This window comes from Ranitomeya variabilis, chromosome 4 (assembly GCF_051348905.1).
Source record: "Ranitomeya variabilis isolate aRanVar5 chromosome 4, aRanVar5.hap1, whole genome shotgun sequence".
NCBI lineage: Eukaryota > Metazoa > Chordata > Amphibia > Anura > Dendrobatidae > Ranitomeya > Ranitomeya variabilis.
The window spans coordinates 69,773,467-69,800,170 of NC_135235.1; the positions used below are offsets into that span (position 1 = coordinate 69,773,467).

Sequence of the window (26,704 nt, forward strand, 5' to 3'; positions counted from 1 at the left end):
CTCCATTCAGTCTGTCCGTGAAAATTGGACCGTACTTTGATGTCATCCAAGTGTGGTCCAATGTTTTCCAAGGACATAGACATGAATCGGTGAGTGCCATCCGGTTATTAGAGGCAAATCATGCATGCGGTGATCTTTTTCCCTTAGACCACTCAGTCTGAGGAAAAACAATCAGATTAGATATGTGAACTGCCTCATTGGTTAACTTTAGTCCGAGTGTGAACCGATATTTTGATGGATCGCACTCGGACCGAAACTACGGTCATCTCCATGAGCCCTTACATTGGTGCGCGTCCAACACATGATGACACCCCCCATCATCCAGCAGCCGGATATAAACAGTAAATGGATCCGGAAGAGCACAGCACCATAGAAGCTGATCTATTCTACCCAGGAACAGCCAGTACATAGGAGAAGGACCTGTGCTGTCCTTATAATGAATCGCTATACCGTGTCCTCTAGAGCGATGATGCTTATTGCATTGAGATAATATTTGTCCTACACATTGTTTAGAGGGGACCCCTGCTCCCTATTAACTCAAAATGCACCTTCCTCAATGGTATCTGATGATAGGTTTTCTAAACCCTATATCTACCCTACAGCAGTCTGGAATAAAGACACTTTTAATAAATTAGATTCATATTTTCTATAGCTGTACGGAAGGTTAGCAACAGAAACATAGCACATTTGTACAAATTGTTGCAAATCCTCAAGGCGGTTTTGTTGGTGACAAATCATCCTATTTAGCACTAGCTCATAGATTCAGCTCTGCTTGAAGACATGAAAACTAAATTCAAAGTTTACCTAGCTTAAAGCATACGAGCAAACAAGGCTACTTCAAAATAAACCTTCTCTTGGCCACACATGAGCAAGGTGGGGGATCACGTCTCGCCTTTGAACTTGCTGCAATAACTCATCTTGTTTACAATTACAATTGTGGACATCCCAAGCTAATAAATTCAGAGGTGGCTAAATGGAAAGCTCGAGGTCTCAGCCTTCAGAAATGGCCTTGTGCCATTGGCTTGAACTTCGTAAGTATATAAAAAATACTCAATGGGATACTAAGATTTTTCAACGTCTCTCCAAAGTAAATATGTGCTGATAAAACAGACACACAGCATGTATCATATTTAATACTCTCTTACGTCAGCTGGCGATAGGTTTGTGACCACTACATGAGCGGCAGAGTCAACTGCGTCCAGTAATACTGTCCATCTTCTTCTTGAACCAGAAGGCATTCACAAGACACTCTGTAAGCTTGTCATCATTCATTTGCCGTGTGTTAAAATGGCTCGTACGATGTTCTAAGTAAATCATTCCCAAGAGGAAATCTCTGAGAAACTTTTCATAATTACAAGGTCCAACTGAGGACAACTGTAAGAAGTTCATATAAAAAAAAGCTAAAGAAATTACTCGTAGACAGGAAGCAGAAAGAAAAATAACGCATTTTTTATATTTATGTTAGAAATACAGAAATAATTTAGAGTCCCGTAGAACACACTGTAGCGGTAAAATGAACTTTTTTTTGCAAGTTGTTCATTAAGAGAAATATACCATATATTCAGTGTGTTGCAGCAGATAGAATAAATGGGGGAGATATGGACAAATTTTGGGAAATGAATATCACAGGAGCAAAGAGATTTATCATGCATTAGTAATAGAAGTTTGGAAGGGAAATCCTTAAAGAGATTGTCTAGGCCCTTGATTTTTTTTCTAACCAAAAAGCTTAGAATGCTACAAAATCAAGTAATACACAACTTACTTGCTGCTCCCGTGCAACTGAGTACTGATCTGCAGCAATGACGTTTCAACACAGATGGGACTATTGCAGCTAATCACCGGTTACTACAGCACCTTGTGATTAGCTGCAGAGGTCACATGTCGTGTTGACGCAACATTGCTGCAGCTGGAAGAACAGTGACAGGTGGGCAGCAGGGAGTATTATTCTTTTTTTATTTTATATAATTATCACTTGTTTGTAAAAATGTTACAGGCTTGGATATATATGGAATGTTACACCCTACCGTGGCACACGTGGATTTTAGGACCCACTGTGCCACATCGCTGGGCTTGCCCAGGAAGGTGTGTAGATAAGCGGCTACACGGTGTTCACTGGAGCTCCTGAGGGTGCAGGCATACTTGGCTGCAGGTATCCACCAGGTACCATTCCTGGGCAAGTAGTGAGAACAAGCTCTAACACAAACCTAGTGCAGATTATGTCTTTTGCCTTATGGATAATTTCATAATTAGTTTGTCAAGCGACTATCTGCTGATCATTGTTAGACTAGGGTTTCTTGGCCTCACCAGACGTAATGATTCCTAGACCTCACCTTACATCCATATAGATTCAGAACAAGTGCACATCCATGGCAAATTTCATTGTTAACATAGCACACAAAGGACATACTGTATGTTCAATAACATCTAATAGGTTATGTTTGTATCATAAGAAATAGACCCTACTGACCAGTGACTGAGTCCAAAGTCATCTCCAATGGGAATTTTTCTGCAAGACTTTTGAGATCTCATTGTATTAGCAGCTGTAAATATCAGATTGGTGGGAATTGATTCCACAAGACTTAAGTAGAGATCAGACTAGCTGTACCTTCACTGATCGACTAAATGAAAAGGCAGCAGCGAATGATGTGGTCTTTTGGTTGTATACCTCTAAATTAGCTGATTGTGCGGGTGCTGAGAGTTGAACCTCCACAAATAAAAGCCTGGCTTTACCAGAAGATCCTTTTGAATAAAGCAGAGGTGGAGCATGTGCACCACCACTCCATTTAATCTCCATGGGTTTGCCAGATTTTGCAGAGACAGAGAATTGTAATAGGCTTCCTCCAGCTCTCCCACAGAGAATGAATGGAATAGAAGTGCATATGCTTGACCTCCATTATATTCAGACAGCGCGCAAAGCTCCATTTTTGGGATAGGGTAAAATATGAAATAACTTGCAATTTTTCTTTAAATTGAATTGTCCAGTTAAAAAATTAAGAACCAATCTAGAAAATGGGTGATAACTTGCCAATTGGCTGGTATCTCACCGCTGGTAGCTGCACTGACCAGTAGATCTGGGAGCTTTTATCCTTGACAGGGAACTTTTATCCCTGTTAGACGCTGGCACAGCAGGTTGGACGCCTGACCCCACGCCATTCATTCCCTATTATTATTACTTAATGGCCTTCAGTTCAATCTCGAGCCATGGCGACTTTATGGATGAACGTTCTGTATGAAAATGAATCTTGTGCAAGCCTAGATCGGTCCGCCAGGGTTTTCTTCGCTGTTATCTTGATAGCATCAAGCCATCGGGTTGTTGGACTTCCTCTTTGCCTTTTCCCTTCTATTCTTCCAACCATGATGTCCTTCTCCAGTGATTGCTCTCTTCATATGATGTGTCCATGTCCAAAGTAGGCAAGTGATAGCTTGTCTAGCTTCATTTGGTCCAAAAATGTATCTGTTTGTCCTTCTTGCCATCCATGGTGTTGATAAAATCCTTGTCCAGCACGTATAGAAGGAATCCATTCTTCTTCTGTCTTGTTTCTTCATTGTCTGGATTTTTAATCCATATGTTACTACAGAAAAGACCTAACTATGTACAAACTGTGTCTTCGTCACCAGTGAAATGTTCCTTGATTTGAAGACTTTTTCCATTGACTTCAATCCCTATAGGACTGTTGGAAAAAATCCAACAGTCATAATTAATGAATTGAGCACAGGCTGAACTTGATCCGTTCTTGTACAGAGGTAAATGTTCCCCATTCTGCTGATTAAAGTGGCTTCCAGTGGTCGGACCCCCACTGATCAACAATTTATCATCCATCGCCTGGATGGGTGATAACTTTTTATTTAAACCAAACAACCCCTTTAATGTTACAATAACCTGATCAAGCAGGATTACACAAAGATAAAATAAGATAAAAATGATTTCTACTTTGGGAAACAACGTTTCCTAAAACCTAAAGCAACCTTCTACGAGCCAAGTAGCCTGAATTGTGAAAATAAATAATTGCAACACAAAGCACTTATAAATTAAGAAAGGTACAAAACATCTTTAAAAAATAATGTATGGTAACCTGATTTACATGTAGAAATGCAGAAGCAAACAGCAAATGCAATGAAGTATTGCGATGAATCAACAAATAACCCAAATGTGAAGCATTTATGGAATAAAGGAAGAGGGTTAAATTATGAAACACATTGTAAAAGTGTCATGGAATTAGGGCGACAGCAAAAGGACCAAAGAGAATGAGTGACGTACTTTCCAGTAAGTAACAAATCCCAATTTGTCCAGTCCTGCTGTAGACTGAACATCAAACGTCCATTATAATGGTCTGATTTACTGTGCTCCTGACCACAAGGAGCAGAGCGTTTCCCCAGGTCGTCTGTGAGTATAAATGCAGACATAGAGAAATCCAGACTAAATGAACCTCTGTGCTCTCAACACCTCCTAAACAAACCGAGGAACTTGTCTTCGTGCAACTTCTACGAGAACATTGGCAAAAGAGGCGCTCTCCTATGAAGGCCAAAAGTCACTACATTGTGGTCCTGCAAAACTGACAGTACGTTGTACTTAGTCATCAGCAAATACATCCCTCTAAAAAAATGATTGCATTTTGATAAAATTGAACACAAAATGTTAATAAATTGTTCTTTAATGCAGAAAGCAGAAAATTCTGTTCTACCTATATTTCTGTCATGAAGGAGTCAATTTATAACGAGATAGGTAGGGGTCATCACCCTTTATTTTTCTTCTCTTGCGCTCTGTTGAATATTGCATGTACTATCTTCTTTCCAAAAATGTTGAAAACCCCTTGGGCATCACACACAAAATAATATTATTCATATGTTATATTGTACCTCCATCTGCACTGATTTTCATTAAAGCAACAGAAGTTTTTTTTTCCATCACAAATTGATCTTAGGTCCATGAGAAAATAACATATGCTGTACAAATATTGGAAACAGTGCAGCAGAGGTGACGTCCAGTGCTGCCATATAGGCATGCGCATGAGACCTTACTATACAATCATGGGGTCTAATTAACACTACTGAGCGCTCGACACTGGAGAGAAAAGCGGTAGGTGAGTATATTAATACACTGACAGTAAACTACATGCATATATGCACACAGACCGCTCCAGCCGGAGATTCAGCTGCCTCTGCTAACGTGACTTCCCAGGTCATTTTGATTGACAGCCAGCTCCCTCAGTTAGACTGTCAATTAGAATGACAGAGCGAAATGGAAAAGAAGCCTCTGCTCTGTAGATGTGACGTCGGCAAAGGCTTCTGAATTCCCGGCATGAGCAATATGTGACCGCTCTGTGCCGGGGAAGAACGGCGCTAGGCACAACAGACAGGTAAATAGCAATTACAACCCCTGGCAAAAATTATGGAATCACCGGCCTTGGAGGATGTTCATTCAGTTGTTTAATTTTGTAGAAAAAAAAGCAGATAACAGACATGGCACAAAACTAAAGTCATTTCAAATGGCAACTTTCTTGCTTTAAGAAGCACTAAAAGAAATCAAGAACAAAAAATGTGGTAATCAGTAATGGTTACTTTTTTTAACCAAGCACAGGGGAAAAAATATGGAATCACTCAATTATGAGGAAAAAAATATGGAATCATGAAAACAAACAAACAAAAAAACACTCCAAAACATCACTAGTATTTTGTTGCACCACCTCTGGCTTTTATAACAGCTTGCAGTCTCTGAGGCATGGACTTAATGAGTGTCAAACAGTACTCTTCATCAATCTGGCTCCAACTTTCTCTGATTGCTGTTGCCAGATCAGCTTTGCAGGTTGGAGCCTTGTCATGGACCATTTTCTTCAACTTCCACCAAAGATTTTCAATTGGATTCAGATCCGGACTATTTACACGCCATGACATTGACCTATCTGACTTTTTTCAAGGAATGTTTGCACAGTTTTTGCTCTATGGCAGGATGCATTATCATCTTGAAAAATGATTTCATCATCCACAAACATCCTTTCAATTGATGGGATAAGAAAAGTGTCCAAAATATCAACATAAACTTGTGCATTTATTGAAGATGTAATGGCAGCCATCTCTCCAGTGCCTTTACCTGACATGCAGTCCCATATCATCAATGACTGTGGAAATTTGCGTGTTCTGTTCAGGCAGTCATCTTTATAAATCTCATTGGAACGGCACCAAACAAAAGTCCCAGCATCATCACCTTGCCCAATGCAGATTCGCGATTCATCACTGAATATGACTTTCATCCAGTCATCCACAGTCCACGATTGCTTTTCCTTAGCCCATTGTAACCTTGTTTTTTCCTGTTTAGGTGTTAATTATGGCTTTCGTTTAGCTTTTCTGTATGTAAATCTCATTTCCTTTAGGCGGTTTCTTACAGTTTGGTCACAGAAGTTGACTCCAGTTTCCACCCATTTGTTCCTCATTTGTTTTGTTGTGCATTTCCTGTTTTGGAGACACATTGCTTTAAGTTTCCGGTCTTGACGCTTTGATGTCTTCCTTGGTCTGCCAGTATGTTTGCCTTTAACAACCTTCCCATGTTGTTTGTATTTGGTCCAGATTTTAGACACAGCTGACTGCGAACAACCAACATCTTTTGCAACATTGCGTGATGATTTACCCTCTTTTAAGAGTTTGATAATCCTCTCCTTTGTTTCAATTGACATCTCTCGTGTTGGAGCCATGATTCATGTCAGTCCACTTGGTGCAACAGTTCCCCAAGGTGTGATCACTCCTTTTTAGATACAGACTAATGAGCAGATCTAATTTGATGCAGGTGTTATTTTTGGGTATAAATTGGCTGATTCCATAATTTTTTCCTCATAATTGAGTGATTCCATAATTTTTCCCTATGCTTGGTTAAAAAAAGTAACCATTACTGACTACCACATTTTTTGTTCTTGATTTCTTTTAGTGTTTCTTAAAGCCAGAAAGTTGCCATTTGAAATGACTTTAGTTTTGTGCCATGTCTGTGATCTCCTTTTTTTCTACAAAATTAAACAACTGAATGAACATCCTCCAAGGCCGGTGATCCAATAATTGTTGCCAGGAGTTGTAGCTGCCTGTTAGTGCTTAGGTACATTTATTGTTTTTTTATTAAATTCCCAGATATACTATTTAATTCTTTCAACATTTTTCAAATGAATGCGTAAAAACAAAAAAGCTCAAGTAAAATACGCAATAAAAATGCAGTAAGAATGGATCACAAATACATGTATTGTACACTGCATTTTTGCTGCCAAGAAACCCGCTTTCACTGCAAATACTCAACGTGTGCACATAGCCTTGAAGAAGTCGTCTAGTGCTATGATAATGATGACCTGTCCCAACCAAGGGACAAGTCATCAATAACAGATTGGGGGGTATCAGAAACCTGGCATCCCTTCCAATCAGCTGTCACCAGCTCCGGACACCAGAGTGGCGGAGCTTGACTGATCCACTTTGTCTACAGCTGATAAAAGTTGATTGTGGGGATGCCAAGTGTCAGACCCCCACAAACTGCTATTGTTAACCTATCCAGTATCATAGTAGTAGAAACCCCTTTAAACTGAACCCATCACTAGATTTATGCTGCCAAAACTGCTGGCAGAATGAATCACAGCCTGGTTGTGTGATTGCATCCAGTTATGTCTTTGTTTGATTCACTGTGGCATTTCACCAAAAAAATATTTGAAAAGCCATTCGGGAACTGGCCTGCCACATTCCATGTGCTTGAAAGGTCTTTCCTATATGTACATAGGGAGAATCCGGTCAATCAACTAGAGAGGAGGCGGGGAGACACCAGCCTAGTCCGCATTGGGCTAGTCATATCTTTCTCTATGGTCCCCAGCCAGCTTTTCCATGAAATGTCGGCATACCTGGCTGCAATCTCGCCGCTGGACTCTGATTCATGACATTTGTGGTCACAAATTTCTAGAGGAAACCACAAAAAAGTCTCACTATGCCTCGGAGTTCAATTAAAACGGTTTTATCCTTCATTTGGATCAACCTTCTGAAAATGTTTAGCCTCCCATCTCATCTGACCAGCAGACTCTGCTTTTCCATATGGTACATGGCTAGATGGTTAAGTGAATAGGTGCCATGTAATACTATATTTCCCCAGCAGTGGCCGCTGTGATGAAAGTGCATTTGTTACAGGTTCATGGAAGCAGGATGATGCCCATTATGGGAAGTGTGAACAGAGGCCAGACACCGACATGTATCTTCACCAGTTATAGACTTAGCCTAATAAGAGCAGACAGTCCTCTCTACAGCAGCCACACTGACCTCTCGTAATCACTCATTTTATATGCTACAAAATGGCTGGACACGACTTACCCCAGCGATAACAGTTCATCAGCAGGGGTTTCTTAAGCCAGACACATAATGATTAGCCGGTCTCCTGGTTTCAATTCAAGTACTTTTTTTTCCTGGTGCAACAAAAATTAAACTGAACACAATGAGTCATAAATTAATAGGACCACGAATTCATAGGAATACTTGTATGTAAACATTGCAGATTGAAGGCAATATCATGACGAGGGGCAGTGACGAAGTAATGGCTAATGCTGGCAGCAGAATATAGTGCGTAGCTGACATCGTAGGTCAGCTCCCCATTTCCTATGAGCAGCTATTACTAAATGCGAAGCTTTTGCACAAGATTGCTGAAATACTACTGTTTTCAATTAGAGGACAGAAAGATTGAAGATGCAAGTCACGTAATTTATTACACACAGAGGTTTAGAAATGCAGAACCCGGCCAGAGATTTCCAGTTCCTCCGCTCTGATGTCAAAAGTGACGGCAGCAGGCGACATCCACAATCCCGCACCCCGGAGTCACTTGGCTTATTAATCCTTCTGTATGGATGATACAAGAATATGATGGAAGTATCAGTGTACTACTGAAGTGAAATATCAGTTGGACGTCATTTCTTATAGCAGTTCTCATACTCTGTACGGGTCGTCATGAGAGAGGATAAGACTCTAGGGAGTATAACTCTAACATTTTTTTTCTTTGCTGAAATTCTTGGTTCCAAAAAAACAGATATTAAATAAGATTTCCAGGATATCATATTGCTGTCTCATTCTTGCATCATTGATGGGTCAAATTATCGAGCAGTAGAAAGGAAGCGCAGCAGCGCCATGATAACACAATGAGCCCCATTACCTGAACAGGCAGAGCTGGCGTGGTACCCTCAATAAGCTGAGTGATGAGGGTCCCAGCACTGGTCATACATGTAAGCAGCCTGCAATAAGTCCATGTAACATCAGTAATTCAAACTTGATAAAAATGCCTTTGCTAGATTAAGTCACTCCATAAGATAACCTCTAATGAACGCAAAAATATACAGTCCCTATATAAAATTAAATGTAATGTGATCTCATAATAGCTAACCACCTTTACTGACTAACTAGAATAATTATATTTGCAAGTGTTTGTAGCACAGAGGCCCCTTCAGAATTGAAAAGCAAGAAATAAATAACCATTGGTGAAGCCCTCTGGAGCAACGGCATTGAAGCTATGTAACAGATACGATATAGTCATTTTCTTATTTAAGCACACTTCCTGCTCTTAGGCAATTCTTTTGAATTTCAGTACAACCCTTTTATATATGTGTCTTTTGTACAGTCGATGTATTTATATACGGTATGATATTTAGATATGTTCACGTTTATTGCAAAAATTCTGTAATGTAAAATATCTTCCGGGTTTGAAAAATCTCATGCAAAGGCTGCAGAAACAGCTCCACTAAGAAGTATGAAATGTGTTATGAACTGGTGGCCTAGGAGCAGCATGAGACGTACTCTGGAGAAGGTGGTACCTGTACTGACCGCAGACCCTGAACTTAACACCGCAACTAGAAGTAGCCGTGGAATGTACCTGTCACTCCCTAGACATCTCGACACAGCCGGAGGACTAATTACCCCTAGAGATAGAAAGGGGAAAACTATCTTGCCTCAGAGAAAATCCCCCACAAAGGATAGACAACCCCCCACAAAGATTGACTGTGAGAAGAAAGGGAAATAACATACGCAGACTGAAATCAGGATTTAGCAAAGGAGGCCAATTCTAGCTAAATAGAAAGAATAGGACAGAGTACTATGCGGTCAGTATTAAAACACTAGAAAATATCCACCACAGAAAATACAAAACTCCACAACTAACTAAAGGCATGGAGGGTATATCTGCATCTCCAGAGATACCAGCTTGGCTAAACAAATCCTTATACAGACCAAGCTGGACAAGACAAAACATGGAAGGTAACTAGAACGATCAGGCCCACAGCATGTGGACTGCAGAAAACAAAGCCAGCACTTATCTTTGTTGAAATGATCAGCAAGCAAGAGAGACCAGGAAGGGAAGTGAATCCTCCAGGAAACAATGGACAACTGGCACTAACCAAAGGGTCAAGCAAGACTAAATAGCCCAGTCAGAATTGCAATAAGTGGACACACCTAATGACTGCTGTGATCCAAAGACAGCAGCACTACCACTTATAACCACCGGAGGGAGCCCAAGAGCAGAATTCACAACAGAAATGTATATATATATAGTTTGTCATTGCATCACACTTTTTACTGATTTCTATTGTCTCAGCAAAATGAAAATTTAACCTTTCCCCTTAATTCAATTATGTAAGACGCTTTTGTCCAGTAACTATCTGATGTGAATGGCAGCCTTCAATGAGTTGTCCAGGACTACCTAGTTATCCATGGGATAGGTCATTAATATGTTTGGTCGGTGGACAAAACCTGACACCTCCACTTTTATCTGCTCTGGTAGCGGCTGGATGTGAGCAATGTATTGTGCCAAAATATTCCCATGAATAGGAGATAAGCAGTCATCAATCTATTATGGAACTACGCTGTTTCAGTTCGGCACATTGTTTACCTCCAGCTTCCGATAAAGCAGATGACATCTTATTCATGGGGGTGACCGGTGTTGGACGTCTACTGATCTGATATTGATGACCTAGGTCATCAGTATGGTAGTTCAGGGCAACCTTGTGAATCAACTTAAAACCCCCATACACATTAGAACAATCATTTGGCTGACCGCTATGACTCACAACTCCCCCTTACACATGAATGCTTGACTGAGCGCTGTTAAAGGGACTCTTTCAGAACAGAATGACTGTTCAATCTAAGTTCCGCTGATCGGTGCATCATGGTGAGGCCAGTCATTTATATACACCTTCCCACCAGCTTGTTTTCCATCCATCTCCACACTCTCTTCTTTGATTGACAACTCTGGCTTCATAAGGCCAGAAAAGGCTTGAGATAGATGGAGACTAAGCAGCTGGGAAAATGTATATAAATAATTGGCCCTGCCTTGATGCACCGAGCGCCTGTACTTGGCTTGAACAGTCATTCTGTGCCGGCAGAGTCCCTTTTCAGGGCTGCTTCCAGACTCCTCTGGTAGTGACTTATTCCAGCTCCAAACAAAAGGATCGGCCATTGAAATTCCAACAGTCAGGTTCTTCTCTCCCCCGACATCTGCTGACAGGGAGAGACTCAGGAGGCCCGCATACATTACACTGTAGGCCGATCCTGCTGATATTGGTGGGTTCAGCCAAATTCAGTCCAATGTGTATGGAGGACTGTCCAGGTCAATAGTTAAATACATTCAACAAATCGCCCCCCAGGTGATTTAGACATATGTTTAGAAAGATAAAATAAAACAAAAAGGAACGCTGTAGACCCTATTAATGAGGGGGACAATTTGCAATTATGCTTTAGCTTTAGGTAAGAAAATAAAAAAAGACCTAGGGAGTGGACTTTTGCAAACTATGCTCTGCCAAATGACATCAGTGCTATGGGGATTCCCACTGACAAGAGACGATTGTGTTGATTTTGCTGGGAAATTACTGCAGAAATATAGATAAGCAGAACATATTAGTCTCTGCAGGAATTTTATTCCGAGAACAAGCTATGTTTACCTTTCAAAAGTGCATTCGACAAGTTGCAGCCACTGACTGTACAAATGACAGACCCCTGTATGTATTTGTGCATAATGGGTAATGTTCTGTGGGGAAATTAACCAGTGCCAGGGAGCTGCTGCCAAGCCAAAGAATAGCATGGAGTGCATCAAAGAGACCTGTATGTACACAATGAGTTCTACCTTTGCATTATTCGCTAATTAGACCACACTCGGAATATTGTGCAAAAGTTTGGATAACAGAATAAGGGTTCGTGCACATGACTGTAGTTTTGGTCCGACTGCGATCCAACAAAACATCGAATCGCACTAGGACTAATGTTATTCTATGGGGCCGTGCACATGTCCGAGCCGGTCCAAGGAAAAAAATGCTGCATGCCTGAGTTTGATCCTTTATTGGGATAGCACTGCAAGTCATTGAGTCCACGGAAAACATCAGACTGCACTGGGATGACTTCTGTCTGTAGTCAGATTTTCAAGGCCTTGGTGAATGGAGAAGATGAAGAAATTTTTTTACTCCATCTTCTTCTCATACAAGAGAATGAGATCAGACTCTGACCAGACTTACGCTGACCAGACTCAGGCTGACCAGACTCATGCTGACCAGACTCATGCTGACCAGACTCATGCTGACCAGACTCACGCTGACCAGACTCACGCTGACCAGAGTGTGATTTGCACAATCAACCTGATTCTCTTAGATAAGAGAATATACAACTGACAGCACCTAGCCTAAGAGTAAGTGTATAATCACACTGCGTTTTTGTTTTTCAGGTTTTTTGACCAGCTCCACTCATGAAGATGTGGAAAAAATAAAACACTCACAAAATACTCAAAGAAATCTTCCTATTAATTTCTTTGTCAAAATAACTTGCTGTTCATATGTTCAGGCTTTTCAGTGTCTTAATTTCTTCAGTGTTTCAAAAAACACATGATTGGAGAAAAGAAAGTGGATGTCACTGATTCGAAGCAGCTCTTGACTCAAAATGTTCCAAAAGGCTACAAAAAAAACGCTCCAAGAAAAAACTGAAGATAACGCTGGAAAAAATCTTCAGAACTGCTGCAAGACACGCAGGGATGGAGAGTTCCATGACGCAATTTCCACTAGAAAGCGCATAGTTTTTGATCACTGCAAAATAAGTATGAACATGCTCTAAGGTTGTGGTTATGATTTCCAACGCGCAATGTTATACGGCTATAAATCAGCTACATGTTTGCTTATTGGCAATAGGACAGCACTTTCCAGGCACCCAGAACAACCGGTAATAGATCGTTCTGTTTGTATGGACTGTCATTGTTCTCGGCAGCGTACAGTATGTCATAATGATGTGTTGCTGAGAACGATGATTTTTAAGCAATCTTAGAAATCATTTCACCGTACGAATGAGCATTTTGCTCTTCTGTTCAGTCACTGGCAGCCTGTTTACACTGCCTGATTATTGGGGAAGAAGCAGTCCTAGGAAATATCACTCACGACAATTGGTCACTGTAAATTAGCCTTGGCAATAACCGGGCAAAACAACAAAACTAAGAAAAATAAGGTGCATTATACTAACTAGATACACTGTGTACAGAATTATTAGGCAAGTTGTATTTTAGAGGATTATTTTTATTATTGATCAACAACTATGTTCTCAATCAACCCAAAAGACTCATGAATATCAAAGCTTAATATTTTTGGAAGTTGGAGTGGGTTTTTTTTTAGATTTGGCTATCTTAGGAGGATATTTGTTTGTGTAGGTAACTATTACTGTGCAGAATTATTAGGCAACTTAATAAAAACCGAATATATTCCCATCTCACTTGTTTATTTTCGCCAGGTAAACCAATATAACTGCACAAAATTTAGAAATAAACATTTCTGACATGCAAAAACAAAACCCCAAAAAATTAGTCACCAATATAGCCACCTTTCTTTATGATGACACTCAGCAGCCTCCATCCATAGATTCTGTCAGTTGCTTGATCTTTTTACGATCAACATTACGCGCAGCAGCCACCACAGCCTCCCAGACACTGTTCCGAGAGGTGGACTGTTGTCCCCCACTGTAGATCTCACATTTTATGAGGGACCACAGATTCTCTATGAGGTTCAGATCAGGTGAACAAGGGGGCCATGTCATTATTCTTTCCTCTTTGAGACCTTTACTGGCCAGCCACGCTGTGGAGTAGTTGGAGGCATGTGATGGAGCTTTGTCCTGCATGTAAATCATGTTTTTCTTGAATGATACCGACTTCTTCCTGTACCACTGCTTGAATAAGTTGCCTTCCAGAAACTGGCAGTAGGTCTGGGAGTTGATCTTCACTCCATCCTCAACCCGAAAAGGTCCCACAAGTTCATCTCTGGTGATACCAGCCCATACCAGTACCCCACCTCCACCTTGCTGGCGTCTGAGTCGGAGTGGAGCTCTCTGCCCTTTACTGATCCAGCCTCTGGCCCATTCATCTGGCCCATCAAGAGTCACTCTCATTTCATCAGTCCATAAAACATTTGAAAAGTCAGTCTTAAGATATTTCTTGGCCCAGTCTTGACGTTTTATCTTGTGTTTCTTGTTCAAAGGTGGTAGTTTATCAGCCTTCCTTACCTTGGCCATGTCCCTGAGTATCGCACACCTTGTGCTTTTTTGTTACTCCAGTAACGTTGCAGCTCTGAAATATGGCAAAACTGGTGACAAATGGCATCTTGGCAGCTTCACGCTTGATTTTACTCAATTCATGGGCAGTTATTTTGCGCCTTATTTGCCCAACTCACTTCTTGCGACCCTGTTGGCTATTTGCCATGAAACGCTTGATTGTTCGGTGATCACGCTTCAAAAGTTTGACAATTTTTTAGACTGCTGCATCCCTCTGCAAGACATCTCACAATTTTGGACTTTTCAGTGCCCGTCAAATCTCTCTTCTGACCCATTTTGCCAAAGGAAAGGAAGTTGCCTAATAATTAAGCACACCTTATATAGGGTTATGATGTCATTAGACAACACCCCTCCTCATTACAGAGATGCACATCACCTGATTTACTTAATTTGTGGTTGGCTCTCAAGCCTGAACAGCTGGGAGTAGGACAACATGTATAAAAAGTATCATGTGAGCAAAATACAACTTGCCTAATAATTCTGCACACAGTGTATATTAATGCACATTCTCCTAGTTCGCATTAGCTTATAGCAAATCCAAATTATATTTCACAACAGGATCTGTGGCCGAACAGGCATTTGATGAGGATTTAGTAGTGGAATCCGACCCTAAATCTACATGAAGTTTCTGATGTATAAACACGAGTGGAGAAAAAGACAGTTTACTAATGGGCTACGTACTTGCACTTGCCAAAATTTCCAATTTTGACCAAACAATTATCTGAACTGGACTATAGGAGGGGTGTGATTTAGCAAAGCAAGTTTTGCTTTTTAAATATTGGTAAATATGATTATTATGCATAAATAAATCAAAGATCAATACAGAGGTGTGTAAATATACCAAGGAGGCAATGGATCTCAAAGATATAGGAGCATCTTTATGCATTATAGATGGCTTCTATAGTTTGGTCTTTTCAACTTCTGGACATTTTTTTCTCCTTTTAACTAAGGACCTCTAACCCATTCCCACATCTACAGAAAAAGCCTCAGTCATGCCAACATCTGCCCTTCCAACATGCACAGCCATTCCGACCGCCTGCTACAAGAAGGGGCCTTTGTACGTGCCCTTTCCATGCTGAATGCCAACCACTGTCTCGCACCAGAAGCAGCCAGCTCCTGCCAGCCAAGTGCTTGTGTCTCGCTACTGCCAATAGAAGGCGGATGTTACACTGACCATCCACACATCACTAATTGCATTCGGACAACAAAACAGACAAGACCTGTTGGAGCAGTAAAATATAAATCATAATAAAAATGAAGACATGAAAAATAAATAAATAAAAAAAAGCTCACAAAGAATAGACTGCAAAACCATCACATGCACCTTGCCTGTGCAATATAGCAGCATGTATATTATTAATGCAGCAGAGGATGAGGAGTGGATTACAAGCCTACTGACTGATAAGGATGGTCACTGAAATTTTGGGGGATCTCCAGAGGTTGAAACCATCATAAAGAGGACATTAAAGGGGTTTTCCATTTCTGGATAACACCTTCTTAATTGACTTAAATACCTCTCATAAGATACAAGAACAAAAGACAAACTTACCTCCTGGACTGACGCAGTTCTTGGAAAGTCGATGCTGTGTCTCCTGGCAGGCATATGACAGCTGCAACCAGATCAGTGGTCACTGATTGGCTGCAGCCTTCCAGCATTCTGTCATAGCGGAAGTTCGCTCTGAACGAACGGAAGAGGTTGCAGCGGGTCAGTGGATTTCGCGGCAGCTGTCACATGACATTAAGGGGTTGTCCAATCTTCTACTAAAATGCTGCAGTCATTCTATCTGACTTCTAAATCCTTATAGCGCACACACTGCAAACTGCCAGGATTCTCCGGTATTGCTGCCGAGACCAGGTGGTTACTTGACTGCAAGTATGCGATTAGCTGGACACATTCCAACTAGACGTGCTCAGCCTCACCCAATGCACTTCTAGTCGGAATGTAGCCGGAAATATGGATATCGCTTGCTTATGGTCACGTGACTGCCCGGTCTCAGCAGCAGTACCAGAGAATCCTGACAGTGTGTGGTGCGCATGCTGTAAGGATTCAGAAGTCTGCATATAGTGACTGCAGACTTTTAGCAGAAGACCGGACAACTCATTTACGGTAAGTGAATTTACTGAGAAGCATTATTGCTAATATTATATGGGCACTACATCATAAATTCACTGTACGAATGTTTATGATACAGAATGAGTGTTTTACCTGGCAGAAATGGAATTATTCTTTGCTTTGGATCTTTCTGTCCTGCTTCAATAGGAAACTTATCCAAAACTTGCATCTGTAAGAGAAAATTGATAACATACCATAAAAGATCAATAGGCAATATTGACACATCGTATAGAATAATTTATGAGGTCAAATAAAATGTCATAATTATATGACAAATATCACTTTTTACAGGGCTATAATATATGGCTGTTACCATAGGTATCATAATATGGGATTTATAGCTGTGGGTTTGCTCTGGCTACTATGACTCTCTCCCAACCCGTTAATATGCCCTAATCTTTCTATTATGAGACCAATATTAATCAATAGACGGCCCCCTGTGCAAAACCTTCATCTATAAGCCATTAAGACTTAGCTGCAATACTAAGACACAACACAAGGAAATGTTTCTTGACAGCACAATGTCTTTCTAATGCAGGACATGCTCTTTAAATTAAAATTTTGACTTACATTCTGTATACTCAGGTTTAATATTAAAAGACGGAACAGATTAAGCAAGAACAAGTCATAGCCACATATATAGCAAACACCAGAAGTCCACTACCAGACAGCACTATCGTAGTTATTCCCAGTTGATGGCAATAGTACCTGTCTGTAGTGACAACAAAAGCTTGGGCTTAAAAAAAACCTAATCCTCCAAATTTGATGGAAGAGGGAAAATGATAAAGCTAAAATGGTTTAAAAAAAGCTTAGTAGAATGTGATTTCTAACATAACTGAAGTATAACCCTTCCTAGCATCTCCGGGTTAGTCATTAAAGCACCACTCCAGAGGGTTTTTTTATTGCACCGCTGGAGTGGTGCTTTAATTGTAAATCCCCTGCCCTCTGTCTCATTCTCACCTTCCGGCATTTTCATCTATTTTCGTTGCCGCTCGCGTTGGTCTCCGGTGAAAAGTGACCTACCGGCAGCTCCAGCACTTCATGGAGCTGCGCAGAGGTCACTTTTCAATGCAAATCTATGAGCGCCTTGTTCTGGCCTCATTTCGGCTCTCATACACTTGTATTGAGAACTTGTGACGTAGCTAGTCAGACGCTACGGTAATAAGATGGTGCTGTAGGACCTGAGTGGTACCTAAAAAACGTTGAAGACGGCGGAGGGCAACTATGTGACTAGGGGCAAGGAGCTTACATTTTAAACAGCACTCCAGCGTAGAAGAAAAAACAACCCGCTGAAGTGGAAGCATGATGGTTTGGCATTTAGCACCATTGCCTTGTAGCGCTAGGAGCCTTACCAATATGAGCAAGTCAACACCTACATAGAATTTATATGCTCTCCCTTTATTTGTAAGTGTTTTATTCGAGTATTCCCAATTCCTCTTAAAGAGGAATGTGTCTCCTTGTGGACAGTGCCAAGTCATCGTATGGAGACTATGGCTAGGTTCACATTGCGTTAATGTGTGCACGCTAACGGACAGCGTTGCACGGCAAAAATGTTGCAATTAACGCCATGCAACGGGTCCGTTAGCGCACCCATTGACAGCAATGTGAAGTTTCCCTGTAGCGCATCGCTAGCGCGTGCCTTTTTTGGCTCGCGCTAGCAATGTGCCATTCTTCTGTGGCGCGCCTCGGACGCTGCTTGCAGCGTCCGCGGCGCGCCCGAGGTCCGTTCCCCGCTCTCGCAGATCGGGATCTGCGAGAGTGGGGACGTTAATGCGACCCCTAACGCGGCCCCTAAAAAAACATTGCGTTAGCGCAATCCGCTAGCGCTAGCGCTAAATGGATTGCCCTAACGCAATGTGAACCTAGCCTTAAAGGCCATGCAATGCTCCTCTAATTTAAATATGCAAATATCCTCTTCATTTTTCAATTTCCAAAGGAACAATGCATGGCCTATAAGCCTCCTTATGCCAGCTTGGCACTCTTCACAAGGCAAAACGTTCCATCCAGATCAGACCTGCTGCTTTGCACTGATGAAGAGCAAACACCCAGAAACATGTGTCTGCAAATGGAGTGTTTGGTTTGGCTTGTTATCCAAAAGGCCTCCATACACATTAGACTAAACAGCCAATATCAATGGGTTCAACTGATGTGTGCGGGAGCCGATCTGGCTTGTCCGATTTTGATCTCTGATTTGACATGTCCATTTTGTTTTCCGTGAGATAAGCCGATGGCCAAAGCGTCATGACAAGTGAAGAAATACAATTTATATGCATCTATAGCGGTAAATAATGTTTAACCCCCGGACAGTTGGCTTTTTTTGGAGCAGCAGCTACATGGAAAAAAATAAGTTTTATTCTCCCTATAGCTACTCACCTCTAGAATAGAATAGAGAACAAAGGAATGTTCGGCTGAACAAGTGCTCCTGTGTATAGTAAAGTCAGCTGAGATGACTGTCGGCCGAAAGAGTGGCCGAAGTATCGTTTGGCCAATGGCCATCTAATGCGCATTGCTAGTCTTCGTCATGTGACAATGCTCTTTAAAGGGTCAATATTGACTTTTAGATTTGCTACTCCCAATAGGTGGCGCTAGAGTTCTTGCCCAATTCCTCCTACACACATGTAAATCCATTTGGAATTGGATTCCCAATAAGGACAGGGATCTCTGTACAGTGTGTAGAATATGGTGGCCCTAAATAAATGAGTCAATGTTTCCAAAAATGGAGAAAACAGTATAAATGTCGATTGACTTCCACTTAAACAGCAACTTTGACTACATTTCTCAGAAATTATAGTTTGTATCTCTTCTAATTTTTTTCTTAGTTGTAAGTTTTGCTGCAGTTATCCTAGCACATGTTCCTTGCTTAGTCCTCCGTTTATTTACCTATGTGTATTTTTAGACAGAATGAGCTGGAAATAATCCAAAATGTTTTTTTTTCTTTGGTTCCAAGGATATTTCTCACTAATATAAATGGACTGATTAAAGCTCACAATCGTATGGAAACGGTTAGGCTTGTACAGTCCACTTATGCCCAACTTTGGTAAAAGTTGTAAAGAAAAAAAAAGTCTATACGTTCTTTTGATGGTGGTCACTTGTTTGCCTAGTAATGTAAGGAATACTGTATACCTTAGACCACCCACCTAATTGGGTTTCACTTCTAAAGAACAGATGTTATGCCATTTTAAAAAACATAAAAAGTTGTATTTTTACACAGCCCTACATAATACATGATAGATGGAAACTTTATTTTCCTAGCCATCAAACAGGACGTTGGGCAGAACTTCTGAGTAAGAAAAACTTCCTTTAAAAAAAAAGCGTGGGCTTCAAAATAAATCATGGGCTCTGCATACAAATCAGAGACAGAATAGATAAAAATGTATAGAAAGAATTAAAGCATCTATGTAACTGCATAGTTTGCTAAACTAGAACTGGCCCAAGTCCAAAACTGGGTCAAGGAAAACAAAAACTAGTTGTGATATTATCATTACAGATTAGAACAGGGAGAGTACATTGAAGTTGACCTCAATCATCCAATATACCGTACATCAGCTCTTTAAATCCATATATGCTACATATTAGGCTCACTAGGTGAGGTGGATCCTCTCAGCCCAAGTTTTACAGCAGGCAGATGAGGCACACGGGAAACAGGTAGCAGAGATCCTGGAGACCACTGACAGAAAGGAGAGGTCCTGGAAGACCAAGAACAGGTAACAGAGGTACTGGAAGCCGCAGGCAGACCGGAGATGTCTTGGAGACAGGTAGGAGAGGTCCCGGAAGACCAGAACAGGTCGTCGTGCACAGACTAACTAAAAGACTTAATACCAAGACTCAGGTGTGTGTCTTGGCAGGCCTTACATAGGCCTAGGAAGCTCATCAGATGGGAGCAAATTTGCGAAGCTTGACATGGAGCACAAGAAAGTTTAGCAAGCCGGGGTGAAGGGAGCAGAGCCCAGAACATGAGTATCACACTTTATACTCCAGCAACAAAAACTAACAATTCTTGGTTTTATAGTTCTCTCCTCTAAAGAGCTGTATCAAAAACATATAAAATATGTACAGTATATGTAATGTATACTTAATGGAGTATTTCAGGAATAGAATTTGTCAGCCTCTTAGCCTGTGGCTCGTTGAATCAATTAAAATAGTTGTTACCCCCACATTGCCTCACTGCTGCTGCTCACATGAGTGGTTACAAGCTGCAGCAGTGATGTCATAACTACAGTGCACATCACCTGCAGTAAATCACTGTGTCTATACCATCTAAAGTTACTGAGTTCAGTGATTGGCTGCAGTGGTGATGTCTGCTGTAGCCGTGAGGTCAGTGATGCAGCCTGTGAACAATCAATGGAGCAGCAGTAAAGCGGCAGAGCTGGGACCAGCTAGGGTGAGAAATAGCTTTATTTATTATTCGGGCCACTTGCTGAAAGAGAGGATGAACACTATTATTGCTGGAAACCCCCTATATTGGGGACCTCCGCCCTAGACACTAACATTGATGACCTATCCCATTCAAGTCAATTGAAAACTGCAGCATAAAGCACAACCACTCATCAGGACAACCCGGTAAAACAACAACTTGCTGTGCTAATTATAGGTTCAGACTCACATGTCCGTGTTTTTGCATAGAACCGTGTGTCCGTGCAAACCACAAGGACACATATCCGTCTTTTACTGCCAGCAAGGATGACAAGGGCCGGCACAAGTCTATGGGTCAGTGAAAAACACGTGCAGCACACGGATGGCACCAGCATGGCATTCATCTGCCATCCGTATGCTGTCCATGTCTAAAGGATTTGTCCACTACTAGGACAACCCCTTTTTAAACCAAATGTTATGCCCCATTAAAATAATAAAGCCTATACTCCCCTCCCGAGCTGACGCTGTTCCCACGGTGTTGGCACTCGCTCTCCCTGGGCCTGTGATGTGGTGTCGTGAGATGTGACACCGGCACCCAATTAACGCTGGTGTCACTGTCTCCACCTTCGGACAAACTGAACATGAAGAGGAAGCCATGGCTGCAGCTCATCCCGGACTTCCTCTTCATGTTCAGTGTGTACGAAGGCGGAGACAGTGATGTCAGCGTTGAATGGGTGCCAGGGTCACGTGCCATTCCACCACATCACAGGCCCAGGGAGAGCGAGTGCCGACACAGCGGGAATGGTGCTGACACGGGAGGGGAGTATAGGCTTTATTATTTTTTCAGGGCATAACATTTGGTTTAAAAGGGGTTGTCCTAGTAGTGGCCAACCCCTTTAACATTGCAAAGTATAGGAAAAGCTTTGTAATTTTATTTCTTTGTCTATGCTGGAAAAACACTGATGGTAAAAACGTACACACTGATGGAAAAAAACAGTTAACACTAGTGCTGTTTTTTCGCGTACATGTTTTATACAGACATGTGAAGGAGGCCTTGGACCATTTTTCGCATACGTGAAAAATCATGGACATCCAAATGAGGCCTGAGTTTCATCAATGGTTGGATCTGATTTTCATCAGTGTTTGGTCAGTATTTCTCCCATCAGTGTTTTATCGGAGATTTTCACAAATGAAAAATAAAAATAAATTAAAAAGCTTATCTAATTAATTACAATGTTAATTATGGACAGCATACAGACTGCACACTGATGCCACCTGTGTCCTGTATGTTATTTTCACAGACCCATAGAGTAGTGTGGGTAATTTTGGTCGCCAACTCCAACAAAGATGGACATGCATCTGTGATTTTTATTTGTTTAGACACTGTCTGCAAAAAACACAGACATGTGAATGGGTAAATTTTCTGTTAAGATCACAGATAGACCACATTCATAATTCATAATAATGAAGGGAATGGGACGCTCGGAGGAGCGCGATGGACCTCACAAGCAGCTGATCTGTTTGTGTACTGACTGCCGAGAACTGATCTAACATTTATGGTGTATCCAAAAGATATTCAATTTCCCAGATAGACACCTTATGGTCATAAAAATCCGCTTTCAGCTCTGATTTGCATATTTTTTTCTGTAAGTAAAAAAAAATAATAAAAATTGACATGTAGGGAAACTTCTTCATCAATAATCTGCATAGTTCAGGACTGTCACTACATGCAATGGAGTTAACATTGCTCAAAGTAAAAAAAAATAAATATATATATATACGTTTTGACAGTTCACATGTGTCACAAACTCCAGGCAAACAAGTCTCTCAGCTGTTTCCGGGCACAAAATCTAACTTTGGCCATTAGCCAAATGGTGCCTAATAAACCGCTGCATAAATGAAGCCAGATGTATAAACATACGCATGCAAGTGAAAGAAACAAATAGATTTCTATGTAAACCAGGGTCCGTTGTTCACAGGAGCAAAGGCAGCCTATAAAAACATACTGTACTTGTGATAACTGGACGACAGTCCCACATGACATTAACCCTATTGCCTGGGACGTCACCCTCATTTTTTCACTGGAACCATCTTGGCTCTGTTCATTTCTGAGTAGCTGGTTGTAAATTTAAAGTTTCATTCACCTCTTTAGGGATTGTGGATATATAGAGATTTTAACCCCTTAGTGACAGAGCCAATTTTGACCTTTATGACCAAGCCTAATTTTACAATTGTGGCGACTGTCACTTTATGAGGTTACAGCTCCGGAATGCTTCAACAGATCCCCCTGATTCTGAGAATGCTTTTCGTGACATATTGTACTTCCTGACAGTGGTAAAATTTCTTCGATATGACTTGCGCTTATTTCTGAAAAAAATGGAAATTTGGCAAAAAAATTTAAAATTTGTCAATTTTAAAATTGCCAAATTTTGTAAACTTAAATCAGAGAGTCATATCGCACAAAATAGTTATCATATAGTATTTCCCACATGTTTACTTCACATCAGCACAATTTTGGAACCATATTTTTTGGGGGTTAGGAAGTAAGGGTTAAAAGTTGACCAACAATTTCTCATTTTTCCAACAAAATTTACGAAACCATTTTTTTTAGGGACCACCCCACATTTGAAGTGACTTTGAGGCGCCTATATCACAGAAAATAGCCAAAAGTGACACCACTCTAAAAACATCACCCTTCAAAGTGTTCAAAACCACAATCAATAAGTTTATTAACCCTTCAGATGCTTCACCAGAATTGAGGCAATGTGGAAGGAAAAAATGAACAGTTACCGTAACTTTTTTTTTGCAAAAAATTAACTTTAGACCCAAACTTTTTTATTTTCACAAGGGTAACAAGAGAAAACGGGCCCCAAAATTTGTTGTGCAATTTCTCCTGAGTATGCCGATACCCCATATGTGGGAAAAATCTACTGTTTGGGAGCACGGGAGGGCTTGGAAGGGAAAGAGCACCGTTTGACTTTTTGAACGCAAAATTGGCTGGAATCGAGAACAGACGTCATGTCACGTTTGGAGAGCCCATGATGTGCGCAAACAGTGGAAACCCCTACACAAGTGACTCCATTTTGGAAACCACACCCTTCAAGGATTTTATCCAGAGGCATAGTAATCATTTTTGACAGTTTGCATTGGGTGCCCGGGTATGCACCGAATATCGCGGGTGCTCAAATGACATGCTGAAGTCCCTGCCCTGCATGTTTCGCGGCTCTTAGACACCAAAAAAAAAACATGAGGGGATCCATGATGCTCCGTGCATTGCCGAGCACGAAATGCAAACTCGAGTAGCGAGGACTTGCGCTCAACACTATCTGTCATATCGTCATCATTTTTTTCCAATTCTAATTCCAACCCTATCACAACCCTAATCCCAACCCTAACTGCAAAGAATGTAAAAAATAAAGAAAAAATATTTTAATATCTCACTAAGGGGGTGACAAAGGGGGATTTGATTTACGATTTTTATTTTGATCACTGTGATAGGGTCTATCACAGTGATCAAACGGAACCAATAGGAAAAATTCCCTATTGTTGCCAGGTACCAGTCAGCAGATCTCTGCGGGCGCACTTGCGCATGCACCCGCCATTTTTTTCCCAGGAAGATGAGGGCGGGACGGAGCAGGAGGACAGAGATATCGGGGGGGGGGGGCTTGGGGGATCCCATTTTTCTCTTCTCTGCTATGCTAGATCATATCAGAGGAGAGAGAAATGAAATTTAAATCTGACTTTTTTTGTAATCACCCTCAACGCTGAGGAATAAGTACCCTTAACTTCCACCGTTAAAAGGCGTATGAGCGGTTGTTAAGAGGTTAATAGGTTGTAAACTACTTTAACATTGATTGCTATCCCTAGGATAGGTCATCAATGTCTGATCGGTGCCCCAGCCGATCAGCTGTTCTCGGTGCAGGCAGCTTGCGGAAGCGCTCAGTTAAGGAGCTGCACCGTCTACTAATAGTGGCCGCTGCCAGGTAATGCACATCCGCTCCCTATGCAAAGCTGCTCCATCTACTAATAGTGGCCACTGCCTGGTACTGCACATCCGCCCCACATTAAAATCAATAGGGGGCGGATGTATAGAACCAAGCGGCAGCCATAGTCAGTAGATGGAGGAGATCCATAACTGAGCACTTCTGACAGCCGCCAGCACTGAGAACAACTGATCGACAGGGGTACCGGGAGTAGCACCCCCACCGATCAGACATTGAAGACCTGTAGAACCCTAGCACCACAAAAAAACAAAAATAGGACTGTAAGTCTTGCTGCAGTGTTCTTTATTTTGATTTGGCAGGGAGTCAAAACAGATATGGTCAATGTTTCAACCGTTCTCGTAAAGAGCAGAAAAGGTTATGCCTGCACCTATAGTGCTGCAAGACTGCTGATGAAGAGGACCCTTCTACTAAGTGAGGGGTGCAATTCACAGAGCATTGTAATCAGGACAGTTCCTTGACATAACAGATTAGTATTTGGGCCAAAAGTAGACAACTTATTGTGTGGGACAATGTCAGCATAACCAGACTTTTCCAAGGAAAGGACAGGTATGCTTCATTGGGCTAGGCCTTTTTTTCTTCTTTCAATTGGACGATCAACTTAATTTGGCAACACAAATTATATAGCCAAAGGACTAAGGCCATGCACTTTCCAAAATTAAAAAAAGAAGAATGGATATGATTTTTCTTTTTTTATATTTGCTACTAAGTTGATAAGAGAACTATAAATGGATGACCCAGTTAAACTAAAATAATCTAATATATAAAGCTGAATGTGTGTGTGTGTGTATGTATGTATGTATGTATGTATGTCCGGGATTGGCATCTGAACCGTAGCAGCTACAGCCACAAAATTTTGCACAGTCACACGTCTGGACCCCGAGAGCGTCATAGGCTATGTTGTGAGGTGAAATTTTAACCCCGCGCTTTCCAATTCACCAAACAATTTTGCCCCTATCTACATAATGGGGAAAAAGTGAAAGGAAAAGTGTTGGAGGCGTCGCAGCTACAGGCACAAAATTTTGCACAGTCACACGTCTGGACCCTGAGAGCGTCAAAGCTATATTGTGAGGTGAAATTTTAACCCCGCGCTTTCCAATTCACCAAACAATTTTGCCCCTATCTACATAATGGGGAAAAAATGAAAGGAAAAGTGTTGGAGGCAAATTAACAGCTGCCAGATGTGAACAAGGGGGACTTAAAGAATGACAGCGATGGCACCAAAGAGTATATACTGTACAGTTGCTAAGGTGGGGCCCCAACATGGGATAATCACACCACCACGGGGATATGAACACACACACAAAATGCGCCACACACTACCACGTGCTCGAACACATATACCACCCTCAGTGCACATTTCACCACACATACACCAACCTCGCCACATAAAAGTAGAAACACAAAAGTCGCCGCTCAAAACTCGCCACGCGCAAAACTCTCCACATGCAAAACTCGCCACACGTGCAAAACTCGCCACACGCAAAACTTGCACACGCAGAAAAATTGCCACACGCAGAAAAATTGCCACATGCACAAAAGTTGCAACACATGCAAAAGTTGCCTCACACAAAACTTGCACATACTCAAAAGGCACCACACATAAAACTCGCCACGCGCAAAACTCGCCATGCGCAAAACTTGCTGCACACAACTTGCTACACTAACCTGTCACATGCAACTC

General features: G+C 41.4%; 1 protein-coding gene across 3 annotated transcripts in view; it reads right to left on the bottom strand.

The window, feature by feature from the left end:
- SH3PXD2A (SH3 and PX domains 2A) overlaps nucleotides 1-26,704 on the bottom strand; it is a 337,450-nt gene that overhangs the window by 168,738 nt on the left and 142,008 nt on the right. For all 3 annotated transcript variants that reach the window (XM_077258689.1, XM_077258687.1, XM_077258686.1), the window contains exon 3: nucleotides 16,760-16,835. In XM_077258689.1, the coding sequence (XP_077114804.1) occupies nucleotides 16,760-16,835 (76 nt within the window). The remainder of the gene's footprint in view (nucleotides 1-16,759; nucleotides 16,836-26,704) is intronic.